General features: G+C 36.1%; 1 protein-coding gene across 8 annotated transcripts in view; it reads right to left on the bottom strand.

Annotated features, from left to right (window-relative positions):
* Positions 1-1,839: 1,839 nt before the first annotated feature.
* Positions 1,840-23,998, bottom strand: part of LOC107587145 (neuronal cell adhesion molecule-like) — a 52,380-nt gene continuing 30,221 nt past the window's right edge. For 2 of the 8 annotated variants that reach the window (XM_016274803.1, XM_016274804.1), the window contains exons 3-31: positions 23,488-23,697; positions 21,988-22,005; positions 21,461-21,566; positions 19,900-20,093; positions 19,658-19,780; positions 19,177-19,347; positions 18,515-18,574; positions 17,188-17,299; positions 16,822-17,006; positions 16,415-16,546; positions 15,728-15,871; positions 15,522-15,633; positions 15,243-15,406; positions 14,954-15,101; positions 13,866-13,990; positions 13,654-13,683; positions 12,887-12,988; positions 12,575-12,772; positions 12,423-12,493; positions 11,866-12,091; positions 11,117-11,232; positions 10,792-10,996; positions 10,583-10,705; positions 10,295-10,471; positions 7,450-7,572; positions 6,009-6,164; positions 5,402-5,533; positions 5,112-5,190; positions 1,840-3,726 (exon numbers count right to left, since the gene is read on the bottom strand). In XM_016274803.1, coding sequence (XP_016130289.1) covers positions 3,492-3,726; positions 5,112-5,190; positions 5,402-5,533; positions 6,009-6,164; positions 7,450-7,572; positions 10,295-10,471; positions 10,583-10,705; positions 10,792-10,996; positions 11,117-11,232; positions 11,866-12,091; positions 12,423-12,493; positions 12,575-12,772; positions 12,887-12,988; positions 13,654-13,683; positions 13,866-13,990; positions 14,954-15,101; positions 15,243-15,406; positions 15,522-15,633; positions 15,728-15,871; positions 16,415-16,546; positions 16,822-17,006; positions 17,188-17,299; positions 18,515-18,574; positions 19,177-19,347; positions 19,658-19,780; positions 19,900-20,093; positions 21,461-21,566; positions 21,988-22,005; positions 23,488-23,581 — 3,861 coding nt within the window. In that variant the 5' untranslated portion in view covers positions 23,582-23,697 and the 3' untranslated portion in view covers positions 1,840-3,491. The remainder of the gene's footprint in view (positions 3,727-5,111; positions 5,191-5,401; positions 5,534-6,008; positions 6,165-7,449; positions 7,573-10,294; positions 10,472-10,582; positions 10,706-10,791; positions 10,997-11,116; positions 11,233-11,865; positions 12,092-12,422; positions 12,494-12,574; positions 12,773-12,886; positions 12,989-13,653; positions 13,684-13,865; positions 13,991-14,953; positions 15,102-15,242; positions 15,407-15,521; positions 15,634-15,727; positions 15,872-16,414; positions 16,547-16,821; positions 17,007-17,187; positions 17,300-18,514; positions 18,575-19,176; positions 19,348-19,657; positions 19,781-19,899; positions 20,094-21,460; positions 21,567-21,987; positions 22,006-23,487; positions 23,698-23,998) is intronic. The other 6 variants (XM_016274806.1, XM_016274808.1, XM_016274805.1 and 3 more) reach the window with 6 other exon arrangements.

Here is a 23,998-nt window from a genome sequence, read left to right as displayed (position 1 = left end):
CTACACTGGCCGGGGAGGGAAAGAAATTGATTTTGTTGTAGTTGTTTGTTTGTATGGATAAACAGTGCAGGGAGGAAATTGTGGCACTCCAGAATGTATATAATTATTTTTTCTATTTTATTTTTTATATAGGCTTATATATATATTGTGTATGCATTTTATTATTCTTATTTTTTCCAAGACTCTCCAAATAAGTGAATCAGTTCAATCGGATAAAAAGGCCAAAATGACTTGGGTGATTGCTTAAGGTTTTATTCTAGCGCTTATAACATTTAAGGGACAGTGGGGTAAGATGTATAGAGGGCATTTGCTGCCAATTTTAAATAAATGAATTTAATTATAAAAATGAAAATGAAAACCAGATTAACAAATTCATTATAAAAAGGAAACTGTCAAGTTATCATTTGGGGGTAATTTTCCATTTTAAATAAAAATATGAACATAAATTGGTTCCATTATCTACATTTTGCTGCACATCATTATCATTAATAATAAATAAAATTATATATACATACAATATACCAGCAATGAGAAGGTTTAGTATTATAAAAAATAAATATATATATATATATATATAAACAAAACAAAAAGCTTCAAATGCTTCAAAAAAAAGTTTTAGCAACAAAAAATAATATTTTCTATTAATTTAAATTAATGTTCTTTGATTAAGATTGAGTATACGGAATAAAATCAAAAACAGACAGATGGTAGTGAAATCCGGAAACCAACATTTATTTGAATCCTTTTATATACAAAATATTTTTTTTTGCGATTATATTATAGAGTAAACCATTTCACAGCCTTTCATGCTTTATTTTCCATGTAGCTTTAACATTAACCAGAATATTATTTCACACACTACGTTTCATTCGTCTTTGCCCCCTCCGACAAAAACACTTCAAAAGGTTCTGCACCTATAGCAGTGCAATCCGGCCTCCTTCTTTGGGGATGCGTCCATTTTCTTATTTTCCCTACAGAAAAAAAAGTCATAAACTACCTGGCCAAATAGAAAAGAAAACAACAGTGCCATTAAAAGAGTAAGAGCTGATGTGTGTGTGAATTCAGGTGGAACACTGTGCGGTTTTCTGCAGCGCTACCTTACGCATACTCAATCATCGGTTGATCTGTTCTTCAGACTCAGGAAATAGGGTTGTCATCACTTTTCAAGTGGGGTTTTTTTCATCCGAAGTGACTTATAGTACACAAATTGCTGGGACAGTTCCCTTAGAGCACTCTGGGATATACTGTCATGCTCAAGGGCTCAGTTATGATCGGATATCTCAGCAGCTTTATCATTCACGGGCCGCCCCAGCATCCTTTAATGTGTCTAAAACAACATTTTGGCTAGATATTTACAAAGCAAATGTCAGATCTATACATTAAAAAGCAGACAATTCCAAACTAAAAAACTTGATGCAAGTTATGACAAGCTAAATCATGAAAATCTAGGGCCTTGCCAGAAAAAAAAAAGGCTCGCCCCATATATACAGTGGACAGACATAAACACACATTCACACACATCCATTCCAAAAGCACACATATATTCATGCATGCCTGCATAAACCGCACACACTCAAGCCGTATTTGACGACAGCACCCCTGTCAACTGTGTGTTTAGTGAAGCCCTGGTTTCACTACACTCGACAGCTCGTAATACTTCATAACATGCAGTAACATGATTTAAAAAAACGCTTACATGTGAGAATGTGTATATTTCTGCCTACTGGTATCGCATATGTTGGGGTCTTCCCAAGGACAAGCCACTGCAAATACCACAGTTGGTCATTTCCCTTGCCGTTATGAGTTGCCATAAATGTGCAACCGCACACACTCAAGCCGTATTTGACGACAGCACCCCTGTCAACTGTGTGTTTAGTGAAGCCCTGGTTTCACTACACTCAACAGCTCGTAATACTTCATAACATGCAGTAACATGATTTAAAAAACGCTTACATGTGAGAATGTGTATATTTCTGCCTACTGGTATCGCATATGTTGAGGTCTTCCCAAGGACAAGCCACTGCAAATACCACAGTTGGTCATTTCCCTTGCCGTTATGAGTTGCCATAAATGTGTCAAATCTGACCAATCAACAGCAGTTCACTCTTTACAGAAAAGTGGCAGTATTTTTAGCTGTCGATAGGGGGAATGAGATGCCCCTCACCCCAATTTGAGGTGACTTCTGTGGCGGCTGTGTAGGGGACCATTTCCTTGAGTCTTGCGGTTTTTGCTCAGCCCAGGACTTCGATGTCACTTGCAGTACTGATATAAAAATGGGCTGCGCTCAAAGCGATGAGAGGGAATCTCGTTTTTGAGTATAGAATAATGTTTTCTACCAAGGCACTACGGAACCGTGCTGAGGGGCCTTCGATGCATCCCATACTGTACAACCAAACCAAGAGCAGCGTGAATTCTGGCAGCCAAAGTGGGGTCACGGGTGGCTACATGGCTGACTGGCGGGCTTTCCTTCACAATAACACTTCTGGATGAAGTGAACCTTAACTAGTCTATCGATGACTTTTCTTCAGGGATAAAACATTGAAAAATGTTGTCGTAAAGTAAATAGAATAAACACAGGGCGCAAAATGAACAACAAGAGAACTGTGAAAAGGATAAAACCACGTCTGTGTAGAGTGCTTGTGTGTTAAAAACATGCTACCTCACATCCCTGATAACCAGTTTTTAAATTCTGTGGATTTTTTTTTTGTATATTCAAAACTTCTGATGCCTAAGAACAGCTTTTACACGTATTACATACTTCACAACAATGTCCACAAAGACATTGGTGCCTGAAATGTGCATAATACCGATTTGAACACTGACGACAGAATGCAACAGGCATTAGCTGTGAAGCAAAAGTGAGTATCATATAGTCAGATGAGGTTCACGGTCTCCACAACGCTGGCTAAAGGTGCGGTCACATTAGCGAAGTTTTGCGCGAAAAAAAGTCCATTGTATATTGTCAATAGTGTAGCCATGAATGAGGCACTGTTCACACAGAAGTCACTTTGAATCCGTGAAAACTTGAACCTGTTTACTAATGGAAAATCGCACCGATTCCTACCGAAACGACTGGATTTTGCTTGTGAAAATTTGCAGAATAACTGTAAATGTGACCGCACCTTAATGCTGAGGATGTGACGTCAATTACTGATTCCATGCGAGTCCAAGGGACAAGATGGTGTGATAAAATGCCATCTGACGTAAACGGGGCCATGTTAATAAAATATATGTCAATTTATATATATCAATATATATGTATGCTCGCTGTGAGATAATACACTTAATATGTCTCAATGTCACGTGACTCTCATTCCGACCAATCGCGGTGAAGCTTGGACTGGCCCTCATCTCGCATTCTCACTGTCTTTCATTAGGGGCGTTTGTTTTATTTCTTTTGCTGTGATGTTAGGGGGTCACAGTGCAATAGAGACTGTTCTCCATATGATGGTGTGACAAGGAGGTGGGGTGTTGGATGGGTCAAAGGTCAGTTACACAAAGGAGTTCATGGCATTGACCGGAGAAGGAGCCTCCGAACTCTCGTTGCCCTCCGCCGTGTCTTTTTCCTTCTTCCCACTGTACTGGCCGATGAATGAGCCATCCTCATTGAACTGGCCGTCTCCTCCCTCGCCGTAATCCACCAGGCTGTCGTCACTGTCGTCCTTCTTGACCGTCCCATTGGATGGGGTCCGGCTGCCTTTCAAGGGCTTGTGATCCTCCGTGTCACTGATGTAAAGAGTAGAGACAAGGGACAAAGGGAGGGGAGGATATTACAATAGCACAATTTAAACCATCTAAACGAGATAGTGGAGATCGTCCATTTCCAACATGCTGTTTAGTGCAGGTATTTTCACAATGCGTCTCTCTTATATCCGGAAGGCATGTTCATAACTGGTCATAACGTGCATTCGGAAGGGTAAATTTGGCCACATTCATTATAATGCATAAACCACTTCTCTCAAAACTGGAAAAACCATAAAATAACCATTGAGGATTTCTAAACAAATGCAGCAAAATATAAATAAAACAAAGTCAAATCACAATATGCGATCCAAAAATACAAATAACTATGCAAAATTCTATTTTTTTTTTTTTCGGATTTAAAAGTTTAGTCAAGGTTGGGTTTGGGTTGACCGTAAAATTTACAGCCATCTGTTTGATTTTCTACTGTAACTAGAAGATGAATAATGGAGGATTTTATGCATGCAAGACTTGCAACGCCCCTCTTACCTTTCAGTAGATCTGAATCCCCCCAAAATTAAAACACACAGGAGGAACAAATAAGACAGACTGACATGGTTGACAATGAGGTTATCACTTTACAGTAAAGAAAAAATGTATGCAGAGACATACTACACAACAAATGATGGACTTCATGAACAGGACATGTGAAATGTTAATACAAGACAACAAAACAAACATGGCTGATGGCTGCTGTCAATTGTGATTCTGATTTGGCACTTTCAGAAGCTGAAATTGAATTTGAAAGATTTCAAATATTCCAAGGTACATTATATATAATTTAATTAATATTTAATATATAATATTTCTATACTGAATTTATGTCCTGAATTAGCTTTCGTGAGTTGAGACCATCCAGTTCCAATGATATTTACTCCATTGCTTCAGCAATAATAATGACAATATGACCAAACATGTTTAAAAAAAATACACACAAATATAAAACATACATTTAAAAAAATATGATAATAAATATTACAATAAAGATTAAGGATGACACAAAACAAAGGATGAAAAATAACAAATCACAGCAATAAATCCATCATTAACGTAAATGAGGAAGGCAATTGATTTGACACTCGAAATGTGGTAAATGAATGAAAATGTAAAAAATGTGTGAAGTATTTTTCAGTCATATAATACACAGGTTTGCTCCTGCGTTCTTTAAGCTGTTTTGTGGTGAGGCCAAAGATGTTTACATTCATCTCAGAGGAATGAAAAAATTACGGTCTGAATCCCTGAGCAAGAGAAGTAAGTTTGCTTTCAATCAGTTGTGAAATAACAACAACATCACTTTAACACTTTAACATTTTTCTTATCAAAGTGATATGAATAGGTGTAGATTAACTCCTATAAGTTGTTTTCCTCACCTGTACTCCCCAAATGTCCCATCGTCTTCTTTCATGGGCTGAATTTCTGGGTCTTGATGGGCATCTTCTTTTTCTTTTACTATGAGATTGGAAAATCAACAAGTTGTGTGGTATTGAAGTTCACAGGGTCCACATGTGTATGCAGAATCTTAAATATTTCTTATTTTATGTTACAGATTTTTTTTTTGATGTGGCCTGTGCATCGTTTAAAAGACTTGAGATTCAGCATTAGCACCACACAGATGTACTTAACTTCCAGTTTCACACATCAATTTTGTACATTCACTTACCTGGATATTTGCCTCCTTTGTTCCTCTTTATAAAGCAAACGATGAGGAGCACCAGGATCAGCAAAGCAATGGCACACATCAGCCCGATAAACCAGCCCTGCGTGGCTATGTCAACCTGCTTGCTAGTCATGGCTGCAGAAAAAAGAGAGGACAAAATTAACCAATCCTCACTTTTCTTTCATTTTAAATGTTATTTATATATATATGTAATTAATTTATCGTGCAGATGTCACACAAAACAACAACAACACAAAATATTGGCATCTACAGTAAAGTAAAAAATGAACATGAGCTGAACATCAAGGTAACAAAAACCTCAAATCCTTGTTTTTATGACGTTAACAAGAAACATGGATTTGAGGAAGTGTATTTAATTTAATAAGACAACCGCTGTAGGATGGCAAAGAAAAAAGGAAGGAAGAAAAGATGGACAAACGTAATTCTGGCATGCATCTACATTTCCATAAACCCATCTGGACTCAAGAGTAATTTGCTAATATTCCAAACTAAAACTACAGGTAATGTCTTGAACTGAGTCTGGGCGGGGCTTCACGGGTGAGTGACAGGTGAGGTTGATGCTGGTGGTCTACAGACATGGTCTCCTCACCTGGAACTGTAATCAACAGCTCCTCTGTACTGTGGACCGTAGCGTCCGAGTGGTCTTTGGCTACCACCCGAACCCTATAGGACATCCCCGGCTTTAGTCCTTTAATCTGATATGTCCGAGTGCCATTTACAAACTCTGTTTTCCAGGGTTCTTTACCTGGAGAGAAGGGCCGACGGCAGGGGAGATTATGGCAAAACTAATTACATAGCAAAAAGGTTGATTTGATTGATTATTATAGTATAATTTGTATAATAATAATTTGTATATAAAAATATATTACACAAATTCTATAATATATAATATTAAAGGGGTCATATGATGCGATTTAAATTTTTCCTTTCTCTTTGGACTGTTACAAGCTCTTGGTGCATAAAGAAGATCTGTAAAGTTGCAAAGACTAAGTCAAATCTAAAGAGATATTCTTTATAAAAGTTAAGAGTCAGCCACGCCTACCTAAAACGGCTCGTTCTAACACGCCCCCACATGTCTACATCACTCTGTGGGAAGATTTGCATAACGCCGCACAAATGTTCATGCAAAGAAAGAAGGCGTAACTTTTATTCTAGCTGTAGTTTTGTTGTTTCCGCTGCCATTCGTAAAGACGCTGTGTGCTTCGTTGTGAAAGCGAAACTACTTTGTTTGGCCTTCCAAAAATGGACACGACTAGAAATCAATGGTTAAGTTGTATTTACAACACTGTTCCAGAACACTTCAACCCAAATATTCAGATGTGTGCAGCACATTTTATGGAGGACTGTTTCCTGATCCTGGTAGAGTAGACTACAATGCCGGCTGTTCTGACTCAAAGACTGTAAGTACGTCTTTTATATTTAAAGAGTTTTTATATTTTATATATTTAAAGTGAGTTTTTGGGCAGTGTAGAGTAGAGCTTGTTGTTTGTCATTTCTCCGATCACAAATGCAGACATGGTTTTATGTTTACGCGGCGCGATGCAACCCAACGCGTAAAAAGACAGTATAAATCATTATAATCCATAATTATGTCCCCACTGGATGCAACGAATGCCTCGTTTATAATGGGTTTTCATGTTTTTGAATCATTGCTCCGGCCTGACAGGGCATCATCACAGTATGGTGAGGGGCGTAACATTTCCGTCTCACGTTTGAGGTATTCGGCCAATCACAACGCACTGGATAGCTGGCCAATCAGAGCACACCTCGCTTTTTCAGACCGATGAGCTTTGTAAAAATCGACGTGTTTCAGAAAGGCGGGGTATAGAGGAGAAACAATAATGTACAGTATGTGGAAAATAATGTGTTTTTTTTAACCGTAAACCGCATAAACACATTTCATTACACCAAATACACAAAATAATGTTCTTTTTAGCAGCATCATATGAACACCCTTTAAATAGCTTGGTCTATGAGCTTTATGATATTAAACTATGATTTTAAATAAACTTTAAGGAGGACAATCTTACTGTTGTCAACAACATATTCCACATAAACATTCCTATCCGGCCCCGAGTATTCCCAGCTTATCACAGCATGGTCCTCCTCCACCGAGGAGTTCACGCTCCCAAACATCCGACCAGCAGGAGGCGCTGATCAAACAAGGAAAAATACAAGTGACAGAAGAATTTAGAGATTATGAAAAAGAGTCTAGTGGCCCCAAAATCACCTTTATATGTTTATATGTTGCACTTTACTTAAAGCCTATATGTATAATGCATTATAAAGGGTTATTAAAGGGTATAATGCATTATAATTATGCATAATATGGATTGTTATACATTATATCTTGTTCTAAATAATTATAACTGAATTTAAAATACATATTGTAACAATGAACTGACAAGTGTTATGATGTATTAACTGTGGTTACAATTATTCATACAGTGCATCATAAGGTGCATTGCAAAGCATCATTAATGCATTAAAACTACTTTTATAATGCATTATACATAAAGGCTTTAAGTAAAGTGTTACCAAAGTTGCTTCCAATAAAAGCACCAGTATAATTTGTTTGCAAATGCAACTTGATTTGATATTTTATATCTAATCTAAAGAAATTCACAGATTTTAAGTGTCTTTTTAGGATCACCAGAGATGTATTTTTTTAATTACTTACAGTAGATTACCATTGACAATTTTGGGGTCAAATTTTTTTATATTTATGATGGAATTCACTTATGTTCACTAAGGCTGCATTTATTTTTCTGGATTCTTTGATGAATATAAAGTAAAAAAAAAACAGCATTTTTTTAAAAATAAAATTATATTTAGTAATATTATAAATTTCTTTACTGTCATTTTTGATCAATTTAATGCATCCTTGCTGAATTAATGTATTAATTTCTCTTAAAAAAAATGACTGACCCCAAACTTTTGAACTGTACTGTATATGTAACTGTCATCACTCACTTTTTCCTGTAAATCATGTAAAGCTCAAATAATGATTGTGACTTCTTGTGAGATTTTAAAAGGTATAACATCTACAGATTCCTGTTCAATACAGTAGTGATAAGCATAACAATGAAGGAAAGAGAGAAAAGGTGCCGGGGCAGGAGTGTTTGTACCCTTGTGAAACGGGGACTGCAAAGATTGAGTGACAGGGGGGGTTGGTGGTGGTAAAGGGGGGGCTGAGCCTGGAAGAATACAGAGAATAGTGAAACACACAACATGAAACACAAAACATTAGAAAGAGAGAAAACAAGGCAGTGAAAGAGAGAAATGCAGATCTGAGTTAACAGCATGCAGGAACATGCAGTTCACTGGTGCAATGAGAGCTAGTTACTCTGTGTTTCTGAGAGGACGCTGGGGTCAAGGCAGAGAGATCTGGGTCTGTCTTATCATATGTTTGAACATCACTCTACACTCAAAAACATCTAATGTCCTTGTCTACACTAGTTAAAAGGATAGTTCACCCCAAAATTAAACTTCTGCTATTCACTCACCAAAGCCGTACGACTTGGAATTGAAAATAATTTCATATTATGAACATTTTTACACAATAATCAGTTGTTAACCTCCAAAACTGTCAAAAAGGGCAATAAAGGAAAGCCATATGACTCATGTGCAACAGTTTGTGATACGATAGCATTATTGTGATGAATGGACCAAAATTTAAGCCATTGTACACTGATAATCTTCTCCTGCAGTGAGTTAACTGCGACTGAGTAAATGTTACGATTCAGTTCAATTCATGAATAATTTCAATTAATAAACAAATCATTTAGTCCAATTTGTGAACTTAAACAGCATTTAAAAGAACCGACTCAGAGGAATGATTCACTCATTGATTCAGTTCTCGAATTAAACTCACTGACTCAGTGACTCTTGAATAGTAGCAGTTCTTGAATTACATTTACATTTAGTCATTTAGCAGACACTTTTAGAGAGAGAGAGAGAGACAAAAGAAGACAAAGGTAGAGGGGATATACTGTAAGTAAAAGCCACCTGACAACCAAAATAGGTTGCTTCTAAATATATACAGTAAGTCACTAAATATGATGCTGTTAGAAGGTACATACATACAAAAAAAAAAAGTTTAATCATGAAAATTAAAAGGCCAGAACATCCTTATTACTTACACAGACAGAATGAAAAAGGCAAAACAAAACAAAAAAATCAATGTATAATTGTAAAAATCAATCAATCAATTAATTAATAAATTAATACATTTTCTTAAACATTATTGTCTTGTTTTCCAACAGAATTGTAATATATCTCTAAAACAGCATCTATTTAATTGAGAAGCAAAATTGCATAAAACATTAGAATGTTTTAAAAAAATTAATACAACATTTTGTGAAGTTGTATGCTTCAAATAAGATTTAAAAAACTGATAAAGAATATGACATAGTGACAAACTGTTAAAGTTGTGTTAAATCTATTTTTTAAATAATAAAATGTTAATAAAAATATAAAAATAAGTCAAATATAAATAAACAAACGAACAAATGGCATGTTATGTACTTTTAAAATCTATTTTTTAAATAATAAAATGTTAATAAAAATATAAAAATAAGTCAAATATAAATAAACAAACGAACAAATGGCATGTTATGTATGTGTTAAATCTATTCATAGAGTATGCAACCCTTAATGAATTAAAAGCATTATATTGTAGACGTACAACATGGACTACGAACAAGAACACTCCGATTCAGGAAACTGAGGATTGAAACAAAAACCTTTGTACAAGTTTTATATTGCTTGCAATTTATGTGAAGCCACTGTTGAGGATAGAATACTGCACCTGGATCCTTGCCTCAAATCCTGAAAATATTATATTGTAAAATCATTCACAAAGCTAGTCCTCACCTTCATCCACCATTGTGAAGCCCTCTTTTGTGACAATGGGGCCAGAGCCCTTGATAGTCATGGCGTTCAAATAGAACTTGTAGTGAGTGCTGTGCTTGAGGTTTTCCAGAGTGATGCTGGTCTCGTTTGCTGGTAGAAGCAGCTCTTTGAGCGGCCCAAGTTCATCTGTTTTATTGACTGCAAGGAGAGAGAGGAGAGTTTACAGAGAGGATGAAAAGTGTAAGTGATCGGCATCTTTGTATAAATCAACAACAAAATCCCATAAAACATGACCCAATTCAGACTTACTAGGTTGGTATTTGAGCAAGTATCCTGTCAAGTGACCGTTATATTCTACAGGTGGCACCCACTTCACAATCAATGAGTCCAGGTTCAGATTTTGGATTTTTAAATCTGCAGGAGGCCCAGGAACTAAAAAAAATGTATATAGATTATTTTCCTTTAAATAATTCTTCATACTTTGACAAGTGAGTACATATAGTAAGTACACACTCTACCTCCCTCTGGTGTTTCAAATATGAGATTGGAGCTGGTGGGTCCATCTCCTTTCCTGTTGAAGGCTCTAATGTTGAGGGTGTACTGGCTGTAGGGATGAAGGCCGATCAGAAGACCCTCCAGCTCACTTCCGTGAAAGATGAGCTCCTGTGGTTTCACGGGCTCAGGGTCTTGCTTGTGCAGGCTTCTCATTTTCCAGTAACTCACCTACAAAATGGCAACATCTTAAGACTGTTTGCAGCTCAAATGTCAACATCTTTAGGTAGATCTCCGTAATTGGTGAATAATATTAGAGATGTAAATGTATTTTCTGTGTTAAGTAAGTACCTTATATCCATTCAGTTGCCCTCGTACTGTTGAAAGAGGAACAGCGTCCCAGCGCACTTCGGCCACTGTCCCATTCTGAACCGAAACTTTTACGTTCTCTGGGGCCACATTTGGTACTAAGTTGACAAAGAAAAAAAGTTTTTTTTAAATTACAATTTGTAAAGGAACTATATTCCGTATTTCTAGGAATCTGACCACCATCGCGGATAAACATTTTCAGTGTATACATGTGTACATGTGACGCCTGTTTAGATTTTGGCCCCAATCAGCATAATATAATATAATATAATATAATATAATATAATATACTGACAATGAATACAATTATGTAAAATAATATTTAAATTTGCATTAATATAAATATAATGCTATGTGAAATAATATATTATATTAAAATAATCTTGATATAAATATTAGTGCTGTCTAACGATTAATCGCATCCAAAATAAACGTTTTGTTTACATAATATGCGTGTACTGTCTATATTTATAATGCATATATAAAAACCACACATACAGTATATATTTTGAAAATATTTGCATTTACATTCATATAATTAATATTATATATAAATATATTTAATATATGAACATAACCTTTTTTCTTAAATATATGCATGCATGCGTGTGTATTTATATATACAAATATACACAGCACACACACATATATTATGTAAACAAAAATTAATCACGATTAATCATTTCACAGCACTAATAAATATATTTGAGTGCTTTCTGAAGCTTACTCACAGTCTTCTCCTGAGTATCCCAGCACCACTTCTGGTCTGGGACCAGAACCGTAGTCATTGACCGCTTGCACGGTGACTTCATAGGGTGCAAAAGTGGGCGTTCCTGTCACCACATATTGCGAGACATTGGCCAGAGTGAGTGAAGTCCATTGCGGATCCAGATCTTTCTGTCTCCAGCTCACCTTGTACTGTAAGCCTGGACCGTTCGACTCCAGTCCAGTCAGCTCCTGCTCACCAGACATTAAAAGGAAACCACATAAACTAGGAACTAGGAACTCAGCTAAATTAGTAGGTATAGCATTAAAAATAAAGGTTTGTTATTGAGATCTATGGTTCCTCGGAAGAACATCCATGGAACCTTTCCAATGCACAAAGGTTTTCTGTAGTAGAAAAAAAATCTCATTCACCCTAAAAAAAATGATCTGATTAAGTACTGACCACTGAAAGGTTCTCTAAGAAACCTAAAATGGTTCTTCAATAACATTGCTGTGAAACCCCCCTTTTGTAACCTTTATTTTTTGGATTGTACTGAATCAAATCAAATCATAAGTGTTTTACCCTCCAAGTTATTGTCATACTGTCAGGTGACGTTCCAATGACTTCAACGTCTGATGGATTCCCGTCAGGCCCTGTGAGAATCACAATCAAACTTTGATTCATAAAAATACAAGGACGTTTAAAGATTCTATTTTCATGCTAGGGTAACTCACGTGCAGGGTTGGTTCTGTACTGTCTGGATGGAGCGCTGGGTTCACTCAGTCCCACGTCATTGAGTGCCAGGACCCTGAAGGAGTAATACACATACGGAGAAAGCTCCAGGTGTGCTGTGGTGCTGGTTACTGAGACTTCAGTCATATTGACCCATACTCCAGGCTTGTGGAGCGAATCTTCATATTGGATCAGGAACACTGAAGTAACCAATATAAAGGGATCAGAAAAGCAGACCTACTGTAAATGTTTCTGTTGACCTATTACGTGTATCACCAATTGATCTACCACAAGGTAACAAACAAAGAACTCACATTGAATAGGACTATTGTTTTCATCACCAGGGGTCCATGTAAGCTGAACACTGAGCTCTCGTTGGTCTGTCAGCTCCAGGTCTGTGGGCGGGTCTGGTTGCTCTGGAAAACCAGATTTTATGAGACACAAAACTCCATCCAGCTCAATTACACCAGACATTAGAAACATGCAACACAAGCCCAAATAAAAAAAAAAGAATATACCACCAACTTAAAAAAAAAATGTCACAGACTGAAATGTGACATTCTGTTAAAGGCACGATTTTAAAGTGTCAAACCAATCTCATGAGAAAACGTATTTAGTTCACATTTTAGAGAATCCGTGGCAAATTCGTATGAATTTGTACGATTTGAGTCGTACAAAAACAAACAATTTTTAGAAAAAATAAGCATCAAGGTGAACCACAAAACTAAACTCAGTGGGGTGTAAGCAGATGAATACATAAACATGAGATTGTACAAATTTGTTGCTAACTCATCAAAATGTAAATTAGTCACAAATTGCCATGAGAGTCTGTTGGTAAAGTTGAAACCACACAGGTCTTTATTTCCAAACGAGGTCAGGAAAAGTTTAGTGAGATGCCTCATTTGCGAAAACTAAAAACCAAAATTGCCTTTAACAGTTTATGTATCAATGGGAAACATCCACAAAGCACATTCATAAGCACATATCAGGAAGGTGATGAGGGATAAACAAAAAAAGCAAAAATACAAATGCATCAAATGGATTTAGGACCTGTTTGGGAACTGAAAGAAGTGCATTTTACCCATTATTATAGGTGGTGCTGGTGTGGCCTCTGACAAGGAAAGCAGGTTTGAGGAAGTCAAAAGTTAATTATACAAAAAGTATATATATTCAACGGTACAACAGCACCCATATAAAAATCTAGGAAGCCATATTGTATAATGTACAGGTTCTGAGAAAATGACTGCCTGAAGCAGGTGAGAGTGTTAAGAGTGATGTATAAACTGAGCGTACCGACTACTGTGAGCATGGCGCTGGCTGAATCTTGGTCAAGGGTGGTGTTTCTGATGCAGGTGTAGTTGCCCTCATCATCCTCTCTCACGTCATGTATAGTCAGACTGTCAGAGCCCACCTCAAATCTACACACACAAACACACAAACACACACCCGCTAGTCAGGCCACCTTTCAGAGCAAATAAACTGAGACTTCATCATTTTTACTTTTCTCAAACTTCACAAATTAACATTTAGATCAAAAGTGCTTTTTTGTGAATGGATTTTGATTTTATTTTTCTAAATGTTTCTCTTGTATACTGTATATACAGTACTCTGCCGTTCAAAAGTTTGGGGTTGGTACGTTTTTGAAATATTTTTTGAAATTACTCTTTTATGCTCACCAAGGCTTCATTTATAATAAAAAAATACAGTAAAAAAATTATATTGTTAAATATTTTAATTTAAAATAACCATTTTCTATTTTAAAACATTTTAAAATATAATTTATTCCTGTGATGGAAGCCATTACTTCAGTCTTCAGTGTCATATTTTGTCACATATCATTACTGATTTGGTGCTCAGGAAACGTTTTTTTATTATTATTATTACTACTACTACTATCAACATTGAAAACAGTTGTACTGCTATATTTTTGCTATATAATTTTTTTTTTTTTTTGTGGAAACTGATACATTTGTTTTCAGGATTATATGATAAATAAAAAAGAACAGCATTTATTTGAAATATAAATCTTTTGTAACAACATAAAAATCTTTACTGTCATTTTTGATCAATTTAATGCTTCCTTGCTGAATTAAAGTATTACATTCTTTTATTTTTTTTAAAAGAAAAAAAAATCTTACTGACCCCAAACCACTTACAGTAGTGTATTTCTTTTCAAATAGGAAAAATGCCAATAAAGAAAAAAATACCCAACTGGTTTATCTGCAAATTATTTTATTTTAAAATGTAATTCTAAAATAAACAAAATAAAACATTAAACAATCTCCCTCGCTTGTATCAAGCACAGTGCCTCAGGTGCTAACCCCTGCTTCAGATGGGGCTTATATTTGAACAAAAATTGCAGCAGTGGTTGCAGGTCATACCGAGTGTCATCGGGAAGCTCCATATTGTCTTTGAGCCATATCATGGAGGGAAAGAGAGAGGGGTCATGTTTGACTTTACACTCAAACACAGCCATGCTGTTTCTCTGGACCACTTTATACCCAGGCTGTCTGATGATCCGTGTAGCCTCTGCGGAAAGAAAACAACATAAATCTTGCTTATTTCCCTCATATTTCCCATCATACTACTACTACTACTACTATTCATTCACTTAGCATATTACAAATACACAGATTTAACCAAAACAAATTAAATTAAGTTTTCACTCACCTTTCACTTCCAGGTAAACATGATTTTCTTTGTTTCCAAGACTGTTTGAGGCAATGCAGGTGTATTTGCCACTGTTTAGTGGCCGAGCCACATTGATCTCTAAGGTATTGTTTTTATGAATGATGTACGAGTCGCCATCCACTATGCTCTGACTGTCTTTAAACCTGCAGATAACAGAAGCAAAATCACCATGCAACATAAACTCACAGTAAACACGTTTGGGTATTAGAGGCAAACTTAAAAAGAATGAAACAAATAAAAAATAAAATAATATCTCACCATGTGATCTTTGGAAGTGGCGAGCCAAACGAAGCACAGTCTAACAGAGCCCTACTGTTAGTGACGACTGAGTACACATGATTTGGAGGAGTCAGCACCCTTGGAGGTTCAGCTGAAATGTAATGTAATATATGTCATTTACCATACATAATTGAAAAATATAGAATAGAATAGAATAGAATAGAAATGCATATACACTAACATACCCAAGACACTGACAAAGGCATTGGCCAGCAGGTAACCGTACTCATTGGAGGCGTTGCACTGGTAAACAGAGCTTGAGCCGGTCTGAACATCACTGAGGATGATATTGCCATTTTCAATTTTCCGACTGGGGTCCTTATGTGAGTCTATCAAGGAATCACATCATAATTATACTCAAAATTAAACTATAATCAAACCATTCTTCTGAAAAAGTAATTAGATGTGCTACAAGCTACTAACAAGCATTAGCAAACTACATTATTTTAAATATATCAGATGATATCATTTATAATTTAATCAGAGCAGTTCATATATTTCATATATTCATATATTTAATATTTCCCACTGGCACAAAAACAATAAAATTAATTAGAGTGAAAGCATAAACTTAAACAGAAACAATACAACAACAAAAAATAGGCAAATAAATAAAAACACTTAGTTTATGCAAGTGATAAGCAACATTTAAATAAATATTATGGTATAAAAACAAACAGGATTATTGAATCATTTTAGAGAATCATTTTATTTACAGGCACTGTACAAACAAACTGATTAACAATAAATCAGAACTTCCTATATATCAATATAAAAATATTTGTTGAAAATAGTAGCTAGATACTGGAAAAGCTACATAAAGTTCACGGAAAGTGGTTATAGATAAAAGTGAGTGAGTGGGCTTTACATACTTTCAATGGGAATTCCGTTGACAGACCATGTGACCGTGGGTTTAGGGTTGCCTTCTGCCCGGCAGGTGAGCATTCCAGATTCTTTCGGGGCCAGGATGAGGTTCTGAGGGGCACTGATCCAAAAGGGAGCCGCTGTGGAGATAAAAGGAAAGTTTTCAAATCAAACAGACAAATTTGAAAATTTGAATTTAGACTGCTTCCTATGCAACAGATTAGAATTATTTCATCATATATTTTAAGATATCTGGCAAACCAGCCAGTATTTTCTGAGTAACTGGAAACACAAAGGGTCTTTCAGATCAGCTCAAGTCCATGAACAGATCAGGATGGCATCCCGGGGTCAGTGAATGATGTGACTAAACAAGATTTTTGAGACGTGACAGATGAAAAGACGTCCTGTGACAGACCTCTGACCACTACAGTGATGATGTGATGGTTGCTCCCCAGGCGATTCTTGGCTAAACAGCGGTAATCTCCCCCATCCGCTTCTGTCACCTCCGTTATCTTCAGAGTTTTCTGGAAACTGTGAAATGAAAAACGGCCGCTTGGCAGGTCCCTGTTCACCTTGCTCCAGGAGATATCTGGCGTTGGACTGAAAAACACAATAAAGTCAAACACTTTTGAACTGTTTATGCAAATCTATTGATGCAATCTGACCCCAATCAAAAGAAGAAACGGACATGGTTACAAAAAACCCCAAACAGCACAGTAAGATGCACATTAGCCATTCTTCGACCCAAGAGAAAGCCATTTTTCCACTTCCTCCTACTTACAGGCCATCAGCGATGCATTCCAGCTGCAGCGTGTCTCCTTTCAGGACCATGGTGGTACTGTGCGTTCCTGGTGGGTTCATGAAAGTGGGCGCTCTCTCCCCAGATGGACTGTCTAGAACATAGATAGGCCACAATCAGACATATTTTATAACCAGCCAGCTATTGCCCAGTGTTGCCCAGCGACAGCCCCAAAACATTACTGCTCTAGAGGGGATCTGCATGGAGGAATGGGCCAAAATACCAGCAACAGTGTGTGACAACCTTGTGAAGACTTACAGAAAACGTTTGACCTCTGTCATTGCCACCAAAGGGTATATAACAAAGTATTGAGATTAAATTTTGTTATTGACCAAATACTTATTTTCCACCTTAATTTGCAAATAAATTCTTTAAAAATCCTACAATGTGATTTTCTGGATTTTTTTTTCTCATTTTGTCTCTCATAGTTGAGGTATACCTATGATGAAAATTACAGGCCTCTCTCATCTTTTTAAGTGGGAGAACTTGCACAATTGGTGGCTGACTAAATACTTTTTTCCCCTCTGTATGAGAGGGGAAAAAGATCCTGATTTGGTGTGCAAAACCACACACGAACGAGGTAGATAAAACTAGAGGTGTACAAACAGCATATTGCTGGTCAAATTTGGCACTATAAATGGAAAACTTATAGGGACATCTAAAAAATTGCCCTTATGTCTTTTATCAAGTGAACCTCATATTGAATGACAATAATTTTATCCTTCCATTGCTTCTTTTGGATGGCATTTAAAAGAGAATGGAAGGATCCAAATGAAAAATATAATAGAAATGAACAATGTTTTAGTGAGATATTTTATAGTACCTTATACAGTGTTGCATACAGAATGTAATATGCAACACTAATTCATGTATTCAGTTTAAAACAGGGAAAGGAGAAAGTTTAGTAACCAGTAGATGTGTAGACACTGCCGAAATGTTAATTAGACAATTAAAACAATGAAAAAGGACTGATTACCATTCATATACAGTAATCTTGGATATTTTGTTACACAATGCCAATGATAGTCAACTCCTGTAGTGCTGGCTTCAGTCCTTTTGTTAAATCTGACAAAATCAGTTTTCATTAAGAAGATGCAATTAAATGGATATTAATATCAAGTGCAGTAAAGCATGAGACCTTCATAAAGATGAAGTTGTTTGAGGTCAGGGTTGGGATTCTAGAGAAGTGGGTTATATTTCTGGTTATAGGTGATATATTAGGTAATGAGCTATTCCTGGTTAGGCGGAAACACAAGTGATGGGAGGGATGAAGGCTGGGTTCACTTGGAGAAGTTCTGCTAGCACTCACCACCCCAAAAATCTGAGCCATTCAAAAAAGCTGCCAACACAGTGTCATTCATAGCTTCAACTGGAATACAACAGAAAATAATCAGCATGCAATGCTTTACATTTACGGGTCTAGACAGAACAGGAAAAAACTGAAGAGGCATTTAAAAATAAAAGGGACAATGTGACACTGTCACTTTAATACTCACTATGGCTGTCAAAGTGTTTATTCAGTACAATTATTTTTTACAAATTACTGTACCAAATTATTGTATTTTTTATTTATAAAAGGGGGGGGGGGGATTAAATAAAAATACATTAAAACAAAATAAAAAAAATTATTCAAAATGTACGCATAAATTCTGCAATAAGGAAGTTTTCATTGCTTCACACAATATTTAATGTCTTATCAAGAAATGTGGGTCTTTTCTTGGGGCAAATACAGATATATGCAATTCTTTGTGTATTCATTTAATAAATTAATAAAACTTTTTTTCATAGATTGACAGCCCTAATAATAACATATAAAAATATGAATCTGTATATATTGTGCAAGCTTAAATCAACATAAAAAGGCAGAGTCCTATTCCTTTTAAAATCTATTTAAAAAACTGATTTACACAGATGCTTGTTTGGAACAGAAATTGGTGACTCTATTTGTATCAGCAGACTAAAAACACTTACTGTCCAGCACGTTGACATTGATGGGCTGTTTCTGTTGGATAGTTTGAGTGTGTGGGAAGCGGGCGTAGCAGATGTAGTCGTTTCTGGTGTCTTCCATGATCACGTTGCAGAAATACAGGTCTCCGTTTAAAGCCTGGGATACACGACTGTTTTGGGGAAGTCTCTGGAAATCTGAGACAAAACAGAGTATGTGTTTTTTAGTTGATTTTTGGCCTTTACTCGAGTAGTATGCTTAGTAGTAAGCATACAGTATAAGTTCATTGTGAACACTATTTGCCAATAAAAGAAGGACCATAAAATAACAATAAGCTAAACCTGCTAAACAGAGCAGGGACTTTTACATACTTGGGTTGCCATGTAAAGTATATGAAAACATAACCAAATCAGACATTCAGTGGGTGCTTCCACTAGAACGTGCAAGACTGACATGTGTGGTAAGTTACTGTCACAAAACTATGTGGATATATGTGATATATCTTACTGTTATCCATCCAGAAGATGATTGGAGGAGGTAGGCCAGCCGGGGGTCTGCACTGCAGCACTAGAGACATTCCCCTCTGCACCGTGATTGGTTCAATTTTCTCCTTTGACCACAAGGGGGACCCTATGAAACAGAATTGGGCCCTCAATAATAATAAAAAAAAAACTGACAGGAGGTGACTCCAAAAACATTAACAAAACAGTCCTGTGGCGATTTATTCTAATTAGATGTGTCTGTCTTACTTGACTGACGGATGACAATGTTATTGGACATGGCAGAGCCGTGCTCGTTGCGAGCAATGCACTGGTAAACACCCTCATACGCCTCTGCCTTCTCTCCGCTGATGTCAATGACCAGAGTGCCTGAGTTGGGCTTCATGATAACTTTGGAATCCTTTTCCACATCGAAATGAGTGCCATTACGTGTCCATGAAAAGCTAGATTGAGAAGAGTGAAAATAGAAAATCAATTACGACAACATGCATGCACAGTGACATTACAATCGATTTTTTTTTTCATTTACAACAACACTAATCAATCATCACTTGTCAATAAAGTTAATTCCTTAACTTTTTGAATGTCTACCCACCCTTGTAAGTCATTCAGATCTTTTTAAAGAGAAACGTGAAAGGAGAAATTTGGCAGAATGTTCAAGCTGCTCTTTTCCATACAAGAAACTGTTGATTTACATGGGAAAAACTCCAAAATAAAGGACAAATAAAGCATCACAAAAGTGGTCCATATGACTTTTGTGCTATATTTCTAGTCATTTGAAGCCTTACAATAGTGTTGTTGTGTGAGAAACAGTCCAAAATTAATGCTGTTATATCTTAAACAAGTTAAATTACAGTCTGTTCTTTACATAATGCTGTTGTATGATTTCAAAAGACTTACATCATTGTACACAAGTCACTTTATGCTATAATTTTAGGATGTTTTTTATGACCTAAAAATGAAAATGCGCAGAAATTTACTGACTCTCAGGGCATCCAAGATGTAAATGAGTCTCTTACTACAGATTTGAAGGAATTTTGCATTAATCAAATCATTACACAAATTTCACATTACATTTTATAAAAACATCACAATAATCTGTAAGTAATTCGCATGACTCCAGTTGTTGAATTAATGTCTTGTGAAGTGAAAAGCAGCATGTTTGTAAGAAATAAATACATAATTAAGGCATTTCAACTTAATAAACCTTTCCTTATGTGCAAAATATGAACCCATAATCCATAATAATGCTTCCTCTGGTGAAAAAGTGCATCCCCTGTCGTCCTCTCACATCAAAATCCACCAACATATTTGTTTAGAGCGGTTTTGGACGTTTTCGCTTGTAAACGGTGCTTCATCTGTGCATATTTCTCTCCTGATTCAGATTAAATGACTTTTTCACTGGAGAAACCAATATTATGGATAGAGAACTCGTATTTTAAGGTTTGAAGTTAAAAACTTCTTCATGATGGACTTGTTTATTACAGATTTCGTGTCACAAGACATTAACTGATGAACTGGAGTCGTGTGGATTACTTGTGGATTATTGTGAAGTTTTTATCAGCTGTCTCATTCTGACGGCACCCATTCACTGCAGAAGATGTATTGATGAGCAAGTGATAAAATGCTAAACTTCTACAAACCTGTTTCAATGAAGAAACAAACTCACCTACATCATGGATAGACAGAGGATGAGTACATTTTCAGCAAATTTTCAGGAAGACTTTGGTAGGTGTTAAGCGCCAAGCATCCGTCCACAGCAGTGGAATCTGCAGTAGCGGTAACCATGGTGATTCAAAGTGACACCCACCTGGGATGAGGCTTTCCTTTCGCCTCGCAGTGGATAACGATGTTCTCCCGAGGGTCGATGATGTAATCCTTGAGGGACTGATGCGTTATTGTGGGAGGCTGAGGCACTGAAGCACAGAAACCAGCGTAAAGACAAGCATCTCTATTTCCCCCACACACACACACACACACCTTGGCACAAACCAGCACAGATGCACCACCTTTGCAGAAACTGATTCTGCAAGAAAATATCTAAAAATATAAAATTGCCCAGCTTTAGTTTATCAGTGTAACCAAACCCAGAGAGACAAACAACCAAAGAGCATGCAGCATGCACACAAACTGTCATGGAAGTTCTTGTTGGCATGACAGATCATTGCTATAATTTACATATAGCTTTATATTTGGGTGATTAATGTTAAATAAAGGATAAAATATGTTAATATTCATATCAAACCCATAAACACTTCAAAATGAAGAAAGCAAAAGACACAAGTTAAAGTAGACCTAATTCACAACAAATTTCACAGCAAAAGTGCCAAGACTTACATCCCTCCAGAACTTTAGCTTTTTTGTCCAAATGAATCAGGAATACATAAGCAGAGAGTAAAAGAGTTCAAATTAGTGTAAGAGAAGAAGAGAGAAGATCAAACAAAAGCAGGTTCCCTCAGTGAAACTTCCGGAGGTGTGTTGGGCATTCATTACCCATCATGCAACTCTCATGCCATTTCATTCTCCTAATGAAGTTCTGATGATGCTGATTGTTTGTCAATGATACATTGATTTGACCACCCTGACAATGGTGCTTCATGCATTATAGACATTAGACTATAGAAGATTTCAAAATTCTGGATTGTACAATAAGATGGAGTTGAATCTTGGCACTACTTTATCCTAAAAATGTGCTTCATTCTTTACCCATGTGTTTAAACATGAATAATCATTCCTTCTGGTGGTCTTAAGTGCTTTTCCTTTCCTTTTTTTTGGAGTCAGTAAGATTTTTGAATGTTTTTGAAAGACGTCTCTTGTGCTCACTAAGGCTGCATTTATTTGATCAAAAATACAGTAAAAATAGTAGTATTTCAAAATATTATTACAGTTAAAATAACTATTTTCTATTTTTTATATACATGTTAAAATGTATGAAATTCCTGTGATGGCAAAGCTGAATTTTTACCATCATTACACCAGTCTTCAGTGTCACATGATCATTCGGAAATCATTCTAATATTCTGATTTGGTGCTCAAGAAACATGTCTTATCATCAATGTTGATATTCTGCTGCTTAATTTATTTCTGGAAACCGTGATCATTTTTTAAGGATTATTTGAATTAATTATATATTTTGAATATAATATATATTGATGAATATGCATTTTAAAAGAACAGCATTTATTTGAACAACAAATTTGTAATCTTTTGAACAACTTCATGCGTTATTGCTAAATAACAGTATTAACAGTATTAGTATTATATATTCTATTACATTTATATAATATAATTTTATATAAATTATAATATATACAATTATATAAAATATATTATATATATAATATATCAATTATATATTATAATTTTCTCATATATCTCATATAGTCATAGAGTTGATTATCACAGACAAAGAGCATGTGATAGAAATAGAAAGATGGAAGGAGAAAGCAAAAGGGTGACCAATGCTCCTAAAAGTCCATGTATATTCTGCTTACACAGTAGTAATGCTGACTTAACACACTGTCAGTATGTAAATGTGAAACATTTCTCTAGAGAGCAGCAGAAGCTGAGAAAAGAGAAACGCACTGCGAGGACTCAGTAACATACTCTACTTAATTTCCATTTTAATAATTGAATTATGAAAATCTGAGAATCTTTAATTTTATTTCTAATCTTGTCTAAAAATGTCTTCAGAATCACATGTGAACCACTTTCTCATTTTAAAATAGGTTAGGTAGAAAACTAGATTTTTTGTGCACTTCTGTCAAATTATATCTACTTTAGTGCGATTTATGACATCACATCAGATTTAATTTTCTTTCACTGTGCAATACTCACGGTCTAGAGGCACTTCTAATGCAGTGGTCATGTGACCCAGCAGCAGCAGCATCACAGCTCCTCCACAGCGCGTGCAACTCCTCTTCATGTCCATGGCAGGGTGTGTTACATGAAAATCCTTCCGCTCCAGGTCAAAGCAACTGGGCCTTGTGATTCGCACTCAATGTGATCATTCAAACATAGAGGGGCAACTACGATTAGCCAGCAAGACTGAAAGAGAAAACAAATAGAACAACAATGACCTTTTATGCTAGTAAAAGCACAAATAGATGGCAAGATCTTTATTAGGGAATCCGTGGTGGAGACGGACAGTTCGCATGGCCTCAGATCATCCTGACATACTCAGAGACATGTGAGGGCGCTCAGCTGGAAGAGACGGGGATGCTGTGATGGCAGCACCCTCAGCACTGACATATGGATGTCAATACACATGGCTGAAGCACAAAATTACACAGCCTGCTGTCTGGCTCCTAAGAGGTGGGTTAAGATCCAAAAAAACCACACAAAAAAA

The sequence above is a fragment of the Sinocyclocheilus grahami genome, unplaced genomic scaffold (assembly GCF_001515645.1).
Source record: "Sinocyclocheilus grahami isolate Dianchi unplaced genomic scaffold, SAMN03320097.WGS_v1.1 scaffold90.1, whole genome shotgun sequence".
NCBI classification, from domain to species: domain Eukaryota; kingdom Metazoa; phylum Chordata; class Actinopteri; order Cypriniformes; family Cyprinidae; genus Sinocyclocheilus; species Sinocyclocheilus grahami.
Note: the sequence above shows the minus strand (reverse complement) of the source record. Positions and strands in the feature narration are given on the sequence as shown.